The 10,415-nt window shown below is 53.2% G+C and overlaps 3 protein-coding genes across 3 annotated transcripts; 2 read left to right on the forward strand and 1 right to left on the reverse strand.

Annotated features, from left to right (window-relative positions):
- Positions 1–730: 730 nt before the first annotated feature.
- BO80DRAFT_362209 (uncharacterized protein) lies at positions 731–1,464 on the forward strand (the record flags this gene model as incomplete). The annotated part of the gene is made up of 2 exons (XM_025716046.1): positions 731–1,111; positions 1,273–1,464. 2 exons carry the CDS (start codon positions 731–733, stop codon positions 1,462–1,464), a joined length of 573 nt encoding a protein of 190 aa, XP_025572581.1.
- A 2,953-nt stretch (positions 1,465–4,417) lies between these two features.
- BO80DRAFT_362018 (protein kinase domain-containing protein) lies at positions 4,418–6,601 on the forward strand (the record flags this gene model as incomplete). The annotated part of the gene is made up of 1 exon (XM_025716040.1): positions 4,418–6,601. The coding sequence occupies one exon, from the start codon at positions 4,418–4,420 to the stop codon at positions 6,599–6,601; it is 2,184 nt and encodes a 727-aa protein (XP_025572582.1).
- A 345-nt stretch (positions 6,602–6,946) lies between these two features.
- On the reverse strand, positions 6,947–8,993 carry gel6 (putative 1,3-beta-glucanosyltransferase). The gene is made up of 3 exons (XM_025713898.1): positions 8,690–8,993; positions 8,422–8,633; positions 6,947–8,354 (listed from the first exon to the last, which is right to left on the reverse strand). The coding sequence occupies exons 1-3, from the start codon at positions 8,835–8,837 to the stop codon at positions 7,293–7,295; spliced, it is 1,422 nt and encodes a 473-aa protein (XP_025572583.1). The 5' UTR covers positions 8,838–8,993; the 3' UTR covers positions 6,947–7,292.
- Positions 8,994–10,415: the final 1,422 nt, after the last annotated feature.

Consider the following 10,415-nt stretch of genomic DNA (forward strand, 5'->3'; position numbering starts at 1 on the left):
GACGATATCATTGGTGTATGCACGATATGGGTTCCCTAATTTGGCAAAGGAGTGCGCATTTCAGTTGGGTTTGGAACCCCTTGTTTGACCTTGAAGATGATTTGCAGAGTGAGTTTTTCAGTGGTCTGCAAAGGCCAATGGACAAAGCACAGTTGACGGATCGTCATGGAACGTGTCGTGCCGTACTGATGTTTGCTATGTGATGCCTGCCATGTCCGTTGGACAGTTCTGAACGGTTCGATCCTGTTCCTTTCTGGGTCGTGTTCAACGAGGGCTCCTACTGCCACGTTTACTACTCCACGGGGTGCAGCTCACCGAAATAGCACCGGACGGGGATAGCTTGACTGCTCTCTTTTGACAGACTCGAGGGCATCGGATCTCATTGGCCACCACATTGTAGTTCTGACTGCGCGGTGCAGGCATTGGAGCGCCAACCAAGCGGAAGAGGCGACATACGAGCCTAGCCCCGTTTTAGAGGCCTGATGTCGGGTTGTCTCTCATGGCGCCTAAAACCGGATTCCCTGGCCCAGGATGCAGAGGCATAACCGTCTCGGGTGTTGGTGCAGCGGTAGTGATCTGATATATATAAAAGGGATTTCCAAACGGCCCGTATACATTCATGCCTGCGAGCCAAACAGTCTAGCAAAGGTCACAGCAGAATCCCCTCACCTGAAAGCGGTCAACACCGACGAGGTCCAGAGGATAGGCCAAACTTGTATATATGTACGCAATGGGGGTCAGCAATCCAGTCAAGTATGTCCTGCGCCTGTCCCTTTTCACCAAACGCACCGAGCAATCCACCTGGAAAGGGAAAGAAATCGACTCGGATCCGCCGATCGAGGTTCGCTGGAGCGCTGTACAGTGTCCAGATGACTTTGCATTGACCGATGCCCACATGGCGGTGAGCCCAAGTGAGTCCGATCTGGGCCACAGCAGCAGCAGCAGCAGCAGTAGCCGGACGGGATTGGTGCGCATCGTCAGTTGGGCCAGTCTGGTTGGCGACCGATGTCGGTGGACGATGGAGCAAGAGCGCAAACTGGCCATTGCAAGGAGCGAACTGGCTCGATGTCAAAAAGCATGGAGTTCAGAACAGGAGTTGTGGCTAGCACATGTATGGTCTTTTCTCTTTTTCTTTCCCCACTGCCGGCGGATCTTCTGTTCCCTTCCTTTTGCCTTCCCTCACCACCCTGGTCGCTCCCCCCATGACGGGCATGGCTTAGGGCTTGCGGTACCTGCATAACTGACACTTCATACGCAAATCTCTCCCACCAGATCAAAGACTTGCACGAGGAAAAAGAGGCTCATGAACAATTTCTTCACCACCGCGCGAAACAACAAGACGAGGAACAGCAACATTTCCGCAAATCCTGGATCCGACGCAAATCCTACGAGGAACAGCAACAGATCGCCCCTACACAGAGGACCAATAGCCGACTGCATCGGATACGGCGCATGGGATCATAGCCGCCGGACGGCCAGAGCTACCGTGATGCCTGAGTAGGAAGTAGGTCGGATGAACGTCATGATGGACGTGAAACAATGGCCACTTCTGACAGGTGTTCTCGACCGGCTAGGGGTTGAAAGGAAAATATTTACGACCTGACAAGTTCTAATTGTGATCAGCTCTGCAGGGCCTCCCATTTGGCAAGGTGAAAGGAAAGGGGAAAAGAGAAAAAAAAAAAGGAAAGAAAGAAAGAAAAACAGCAAGAGGAGGTCCCGACCATAGCATTCAGGATATCCTCCTGCATGGATTGACTAGTCCGGGCTTGGTTTATTTTTGTCCATAACTATCATTCTTGATGTCGATCCACCCGGCTGCACATACTTAGTGATCTTCCCGTAGGCTCCAGAAGGATCGCCTGACAAGGAGGGAAGAAATGAAAAAAAAAGTAACAATGAATTCAATCTTCGCGCAAGCATTTCACACGCACCTTTTTTTCCGGGTCTACGGGCGATCCTGTCGCATGGTAGGACTGGGTCCCCGATCGATCATTCTTAAGATAGCGTACGATGCCAAAGATAGCTTCTTATTCTTCTGATTTACTCCGTGAAAAGCAAGAAGCGTCAGTCTTTGTGGGTGGAAGGGTTATTTGTACGGAACACGGCGTCATAGTAGGGTCGGGTCTATAGTTAGGTGTGGTGTTTACTGTAAAAAGGAACCGATGGATCTAGGATACGCCACGCACAGCCAGACTGAGGAGATAAGGCCGCAAGAACTGCGCCAAAGTAACCGCGCCACGCTACATGGAAATTCATCCCAAGTCACAAGTATGCGGCATCCTAGTCATGAACATTGAAGACATACCCCCGGGACTAAAGCCGGACATGACCCGGCGGACCGGCGACTGCCGCGCCAGCCCCGAGATAAGCAGAGTGGCCGGCGCCGAAGATCAAATTTGGGGCTTGTTTATTTGATGCTGTGAGTGGGAGAACTACTGTACGTACTTTTTAGCACCCCTTTACTATGGTAGGTACTAGCAGATGGTCGCCACTTAGCGATCAGAGAGTCCCCATCTGTTGTCGTTGAAGCAGGGCAAGGCGCGCGGGCCACTCGGCCCCAGCCACTTGTTAAGGCTGTGTGGCTCTGCACTATTTGCACGGCGGAATCTTTTTGATATATTATATGATGGGTATGATCCAAGCCTCCTTTCGTCCCACACTTTGACCAGGAGTGATAGTCAGGTTGATGATTTCATCAATCACCCCGGAGTCTAATTCATGGGGTGTAAGCATTTAGCTCGACTGCTGCAAGTCAGCCAGAAAGGCCAGGCTTATCTCGGGTGCCGTGACTAATGGCGGCATTTTCATGAGTAACGCTGGCTGTCAAACTGTCAACTGATAAGCCTGCATGTCGACTTGCCAGGGATGACGAATAGGCGGTCCGATAGGGGAGTCCTGGACTCGGACTTTTGCATCGCACTTCATTCTACTTTTTGGGATTTTCGACGGCGTAGAGGGTTCGCTACTGGTTACTCGCTATATGGATAGATAGATATCGTCTATCATCCCCTCTTGGGCTTTGTCTGGCGTGGGTGGCTTGTTGCGCCCCAACACCACCGCTAGATAGCTACTTATTGCAGGATGTACTACCAGTCTGCCAGAGGGTTGTGTGGATGGCGAATGGGGAGGGAAATGGGAGAATGGCCCTGGTTCCTTCGTGATCCACGCCACGTCACGTTGCTTTTCCCAGAAGGATGAGGCCTGACGATCGGTCGATGGGCGCAAATCGGCCCCGCGAGGAAGAAGAATGATGGCTCACAATGGATTTGTTACTGATCAATTCGACAGGTGTTACTCCGTCGTGGGGATGGTCAATTTAGATAGCAGGCGCAGAAGAGACTACTGAGTTTAGTAGACTTACGTCGTAAGGAGACAACGCTGGAAGAGGCCTAGTGGTCCCCGTGATCCCGGAATCCGAGTCACGGTTTATTGTTCCTTATCGCGTGTTTGGGTAACCATCCCATCCATCATGGATCACTCTCACTTTCCACCCGCTGACTAGCTCGCCATGCTCCATCGGGGTTCATCGCTTTACCAGCCTTCCTAGGTATCTCTCCATCTAGTCTCTCCCGTACTGGCTAACAGCTAGCTTCCTCCGCTCGAACTCTATGACACTCCCCTCACCCTCCCCACCATTCAACGGCTCTGTTACCCTCTTTCGTCCGGTTCTTCTCTATCGGAACCCACCTACGGAACCGTTGCCACGCCCTTGGTGATCCCTGCCATTCGTCCTCGAGCCTTTGGTCTGGGTACCCGGGCTCCCTTAGTGCCTTGGCCGAGCGTGGTTCCTCGGGCGGATTTTCTTTTTCGTATATGCTTGTTCCTTTTTGCTTGCGGATGCCCGCTAGAAACATGGTCCGTCCCATGCTCGGCTGATTATCATCCTCAGGGCTTGCTCGGGTCCCCGTGGAAGGAAAGCCTGCGCGATGCCCGGAAGAAAGTACCTGTTCCCCTCTTTCGCATCTTTCTTCAAGGCCCGTGATCAATACTATTGATTGGATCCTTCCAATAATGCCGTGGGTATCCCTTGCTGGGAGCTTGATAAGCCTCGTGTCCACCAGTGAGGCCCGCCACCCTCCGCCGGCTGTATCCCCCGATATCGAGGCATCCCCATTGGGTTTTATGTTTATTGACTTAATTACCGCTTTCCAATTATCTGAATATCATTCTTGGTTTTGTCCGTTGCAAGGTTTATTCTCCTGGGCCCTTTATATCCACCCTCCGTCTGTTTTCCGGATGTCTTTTCTGACAGCCGCTTGCTGTTTGTCCGTAACGAGCCATGTCTGTCCTACTCGAGTCTGGCCGGGAATAGGTACCCTGTGACTTTCCAACCCTTCCCCCCCCGTCGTTATAATAGATGTCCGCTCCCGCCTGCGGGGAATCTCCCTCTCTTGGCCCAGATCGCCATGAGTGCGAAATGTCGGCGCCCATCACGTCACTCTGGTGGCCAGAGGATCGGGTGAAGGCCACCCTTTGCCCGGAATACATTTTCAGCCACCTACCTTCCAACATCCTACATCGTCTCGTGAACCCCTTACCCTGGGGAGAGGGTCTGACTAGCGAGTCTTACCTTGACTGGATCCTCGCCAAGGCCGGTAGACTCTTCCTGATACTCGTTGACATCGAAATTCCGGAACGGATCTTCGCGTTGGTGGATGAGTCGCTGGACGACTCGGATTTACCATTTTCAGCCCCCAGCGCCAGCCGTCTTCCTCTATCAGCTGAAGGCGACCATGCAGATCTCGCCAACAAATTCTTCCTCGCTCAATGGCGGTTTACCGTGCGTGGGATCAATGAAGGCGACCATATCAAGTATACCCAGAACGAGGGGGTGCCCGTGGAGCTTCTCCGGACCGGGACGGCCCTAGTGAGGGAGGGCGTGGAGAAGGTCGTCCTAGCGGGTTCCAAGTGCCGTGTACTTCTGCGGACGCAGGTCACCATTGGGGGCGCACCGCATTTCTTCGAGGAAAATGAGGTGTTGGAAGAGATCCGCTCTCTGAGGAGGCTAGCGCACAACCATGTCTACTCGATCTATGCCTCTTACTTCGTGGACACTACCGTGTGCACTCTTTTTTCGGGTGTATACGAGCGTACACTGATGTCCTTCCTTACCGATGTGCCTCAACCATTTAAACGCCTCCCGAAAAATGAGCGCCGGGAAATCCTGGTCAATTGGCCTCATTGCTTGGCTAACGGACTGTCGTGGTTACATGCGCACAGCCAACCTCACAGTCTGATTCGCCCGTCCAATATCCTGATCGACGCCGAATTTCGGATTTTTCTGGGCCAGTTCGAGGCGCTTGATACCCTTCTGTCCCCGGTCAAGCTGGATGACGTCGAATCATATCAGTATGGTGCCCCAGAGCGCTGGGTGCGTTCTGTCAGTATTCAAGATACAAACCTACCGCGCCCCAATATCGCTCTTCCATCCGGAGGACGTTCCGCCCGCAAACAATCCGCGTCACGTCCGTCACTCCTGAGCCTATCTCGATTCCGAAGCTCTCAAGCATCGGGCCAGGACTCGGATATGCCGCGTGCGGATTCAGTTACATCGCAGGGGACCGCCATACGTATCGGCCTGCGGGGCTCCCCTTCCCGGATGTCTTTTACCAATTCTTCCTCCTCAGGGTCGAGCACTGGGAGCACTCGCAAGCGCGTCATATCGTCTATGAAACGGCCTATGTTCTATACACCGTCCATCACTTCCTCGAATTCCAACTCATCGGGCTCCTCTAACGCTCCGTCTACTGTATATAGTCAGTTCGGATATCCAATCATCGGCTCTAATGCCGCAATAGTTCAAACATGGCAAACCCGTCAGACTGATCCAGAAGCTTCAGACATCTTCTCTCTCGGAGCGGTGATCTTGGACATCTTCACCCATTTATGCAAACGCAAGCTTTCTGCCTTTGCTCACCACCGCGGGGCTAAGAACCGGACCGCTGGCCGTGGTGGCGGCGTTGCAGACTGTTCATTCCATCTAGACCGGAACGCCGGCCAAGTGAGTTCGTGGATTACCTTACTCGACAGCGATGCGAAGAAACACAAGGATCCCATCTTCCAGGCTGTTCGACCAATGCTTACCGTTGTGCGAAGCATGCTGAACAGAGATGCCATTGACCGTCCGTCCGCGTATCAGGTCGAGCAGCTTTTTGCCCACTCACTCCAGAAACTGGACGGAACTCTGAGTCTCCACTGCACCTCCGATCTGCAATGCCACGCCCCGAGATCAAGAAACCCATTGCGTCTCGGTGCAAAAGCTGCTACATCCTCGGACAGACTAGTTGTCCCACGAGCCAAGCCGCCCGGGGTCAGATCGCCATCCCCTAGTAGCCTTTTGACTGCAGAATACTCGTCTAGCTCCGGCGGACCTGTGAGCCTGCAACCGTCCCCTTCACCGTCCGCCTCCAGCTTCAGCCTACCTGATCAACAATGGACGGACAACTACGTCTACAGCAGCGACACAGACCAAGAGCACGACAGATATACATCCTCTTCCTCGTCCTCTCCTGCCCCGTGGCGCGATCCAGATCAGGCATTAAGTCCCGCAGCGCACAACGATCCAACATGGAATTACAGCATTGCCCTCGGGAAGCGTTAAGCACTGCTGATCACACATTCCAACCACCTAAATATAGGCACCCACATTCCACACAACCATATCTCATCCATGGCCACCCGAAGCCCCACACTCCTTCACAACTGTAGCATTGACACATACTCGACCCGCTTGGTCGCTGAAACCTCACTGGCATTTACGGAGTACGGTGTTCTGCTCTGCATCCCTTCAACATTACCCTGTACACACACACCTTGCTTGTCCTGTATATTCTAGCCTTTCGGGTTTCTTCCTCTTGAGGCTTGTCTTTTCTTCCTCTTATCTCTATCTCTCTTACTAATCCGACAGCCTCACCTGATGACTGATGACGAATGAACCCTGTTTCTGGTGTGATATCCTTTTCTTTTATCTCCCCTTATTTTATCTTATATTGTCTGTGCTTAGTGATTATTAATTCCTTGCTTCGGCAATTTTCTTTCTTCTGATCTACTCTTGTGTTTCATATTTCAAAGTTACTGTAGTAGAAGTAAGAGATCATCAACCTTGTTACTTAGGGAAAGAGGAAACAAATTCAACAAACAAATCAATGTATTTATTCATTTCATTACGGCTAGCCAGTAACCAGGTCATATCATGCACGGCGATGTTTTACAGCACTCTACATATCCTTCCTTCCGAACTACACCGAAGTCATAGTCAAGTCATAAGATCGAAACATGATCCATCCAATCACTTACAACCAAACGACCACGCCCCCCATAAATGCACAAAGCAAGAAAGATACATCAATGAGGCGGTAAAACCCCCCGAGCTGCATCATGGCGGACCGCGAAGTCGCCCCGTTGCTGACCACCTCTTTGGACGGGGAGGTGGAGGCCAACTCGGTTGCGCCGAGGTTGGATTGGTTGATGTTGCGGGAGATGTTTGGGCTGTCTGAGGCGCTTGAGATCCCGGGAGCGGTGGTGGCAGAGGCTGATGGGGCGGCGCGGTGGAAGGTCTGTCCCAGGGTGGGTAGGGGAGAGCTGGGGTCGATGGCCCAGCCACCTGGGGTGGATGCCGGACATTCCGGGGGGGAAATGGTGGATGTGGATGCGCGGTAGTCGGATAGGGCCACGCCCGTTGGGGTCAACGTCGCCCACTGCGCTTTCAGGTTGTCGAAATCGGGAGCGATCGGGGTGGGTTCGCCTTGGCGGGTGAAGCCGTCCTGGACGAGGGCGTTGGTTGGGGGCGCGTCGGGGGCGAGAGGACCATAGTTTATCAGGCCGTAGTCGTTGGTTTCTTCGATCCATTCGTAGATCATGGCGCCAGACCAGGTGCCCGACATGGGGTCACTGAAAATAGCAGCCTGGTCGCCGAAGGTGCGTGGTCGTGCAACGTTACATCCGGTCTCTGAGAAGAAAATCGGGATGGGATAGCCCGCGGCTTGGTCTTGGAGGGACTGGTAACCGGACTGCTCATATGAGGAGTCACCGCACCATTCGTAGGCGTTTAGCGCGAAGAAATCCAGGCGTTCTGCAGGGTCGGGCCGGCATGCCAAGTAGTTTTGCAGCATGGGTCGCAATTCGGCGATATCAGCTGCTGAGTATCCTACCGGGATATTCCGATAGTGCTTCTCGTCGCGGTAGGATTTGAGGTCGCGGGCTGCGGCGAGGACGTAGGGCGCGGCGGGGGAGCCCTCCTTGGTGGTGAGCACTTCGTTGCCGACAAAGAACCCCGCGGTGTTGTCATATTGTTGGAACTCATCGAGCACGGCCTTGAAGCGATCGAACTGGGACTGGTCCCACTGGGGGTTATCCTATACGAACCAACACAGTCAGCACGCTCGGATGGTCTGGTGATCGGGCATGGAGTGCACCACGGACCTGATTAATTTGCGTATCGAACGTGTCGAGATCGACGAACAGGTAAATGCCAGCGTCCGCAAAAGCTTTCATGCATCCGTCGTGGTTGGCTTGGGGATCCACATGGTACACCCGGATGGCATTGGTGCCCAACTCGGCCATGCGGGTCGCATCTCGCGTGCATTGAGCGGTGTCAATCAGGGGATCGTCGGGAACGAGCTGATAGGCGATGCCTAGACCATCTGGTCAGTGCGGGATTGCGGGCGACCTCGTGGGTCGAATAGCGCACCTTTGATGTAGTACTGCGTGCCATCCTCGTAGAAGAATTTGGCGCCGACAGCCGAGATGGTCTGAATGGCATTTGCAGTGGAGGGACTCAACGTGTTGAGGAGGAGCGAGAGCGCCGTTGCAGATGACGACCAGCGTGTTCTGACCATGCTTCGCAGTGAACTGTATTCCCGGGTAGACAGAAGGGAAATTTTGCGATTTCAGGTGCTTCTGACGAAGGCCCAACCGAATGATGACAAGAAAGCCAATTGACAGTCTGACAGACCAGCACCAACGGAGAATAGAGAAACAATGGATGCACAAGCAGAGACAGCAAGGCTTTTCTGTGGTCTGACAGTGAATATTCCTAAGATAAGACAATTCACCCAAGCAGTCACAGACAGCAAAGGGACAATAATGCAGACTCAACCATAGAAGAAGAGACACGAGGTTTAATATGTGACGAACAAACCATGTAGTCATTCACCAGAAACCTTGTGAGGATTGTCCTGGCGCCCGGCCATACCAAGGTACCGCGTGTTCCCTGGAGGAGACATAACTCGGAGTCGAGTCTGCAGGGCGAGTGACGTTGAAAGAATTCTGCAGGAGCATTAATCTCATCGTGGCACTCGATTGCATTGGAGCAGGCATGCTATCTCCGGGGAAGATGGAATGCAGTACGATCGAAGGGATGCGAGGATCGACGACATGGATGTACTCTGCACCGTGCAACAAGGTTGCCGCGAAGTATGTACATCCTACAGAGTATGTTTTCGCGTCGGAGTTACCAGGACACCACATTCAATAATGCTGTGGACGACATGAGGAAGAGACCGCTACTCGGTCAACAGTAATGTAGTGACTACTCGGTAGGGAGGGATCTGAGATTCTAAGAAAAGTAACCGTGATTGTTCCTGGCCCGAACAGGAACCCCCTGTGTTCACGTGACTACAGGGGACTGGAGGGCGGCCCTGATTAGTCAGAACCAGACCAGCCCTTGAATGTCAAGGGAGGGGCAACCGTCAAGACAAGCAATTTAAGAATTAATTGCTTCTTCTTGCATGAAACCGGTGGATCATCAATATCGCCATTAAATATCCGGTTTGATCGCCTGGATTCAGAGCGTGAGACAACCGGGTGGCCGCCATTCATCTCCCAAACGATAGTGGCTAATAACGCTAGCGGATGGTGCTATTAATATGGGCTCCATCACCGACGTCAAGATCGAAGCGGAACCTGGCCAGTCGCAAGGGCTCGCCCGGGCTTGCCCGCCCCCTATTCGCCCAGTTGGGCTTCCGGTCTCGCCCAGCGCGACCGCACGAGGGCCCAGGGGCCTTGGCAACGATCGAGACCCTGGCGGACCCACGGACTAAATAATTAGGATCTCCTGGAGATGGGGTCTGTTCCCTCCCGGGTTGACGCCTGACGTGGATGCTTTCCCCCAAAATCACTGCAGGAGGAAAAGAGAAAATTGAGAAAAAAGAATGGAAAAAAGCACCGAGAGAAGGCACCGTGAGATCTGCTGTATCCATCGGTAGGACCACCCCCGTGAAGGATGGGGGGGTCCAGGGGATGCACGCAGCAATGGCGGCCAGATGGCGGGCTAGCGAGAGCGGATCGTCACCGGCTTGCGTGGATGACGGGGCCTCACCTGACTTGGGCTTCCTTCCCGCATGCGTGCCATTTCCTTCCAAGGAATTTCGTTAACGTCTCATTTCCTCCTTTTCCCTTTTCATTTCCTGCTTTCC

Source organism: Aspergillus ibericus (assembly GCF_003184845.1).
Source record: "Aspergillus ibericus CBS 121593 unplaced genomic scaffold BO80scaffold_37, whole genome shotgun sequence".
NCBI lineage: Eukaryota > Fungi > Ascomycota > Eurotiomycetes > Eurotiales > Aspergillaceae > Aspergillus > Aspergillus ibericus.

Bases quoted from the DNA above. Each gene is read 5' to 3' on its own strand.
- gel6 (XM_025713898.1), bottom strand. From the start codon at position 8,837: ATGGTCAGAACACGCTGGTCGTCATCTGCAACGGCGCTCTCGCTCCTC. The intron at 8,634-8,689 runs GTGCGCTATTCG...CAGATGGTCTAG, and splicing joins CACGCAGTACTACATCAAAG to GCATCGCCTATCAGCTCGTT. The intron at 8,355-8,421 runs GTCCGTGGTGCA...TGGTTCGTATAG, and splicing joins TCGATACGCAAATTAATCAG to GATAACCCCCAGTGGGACCA.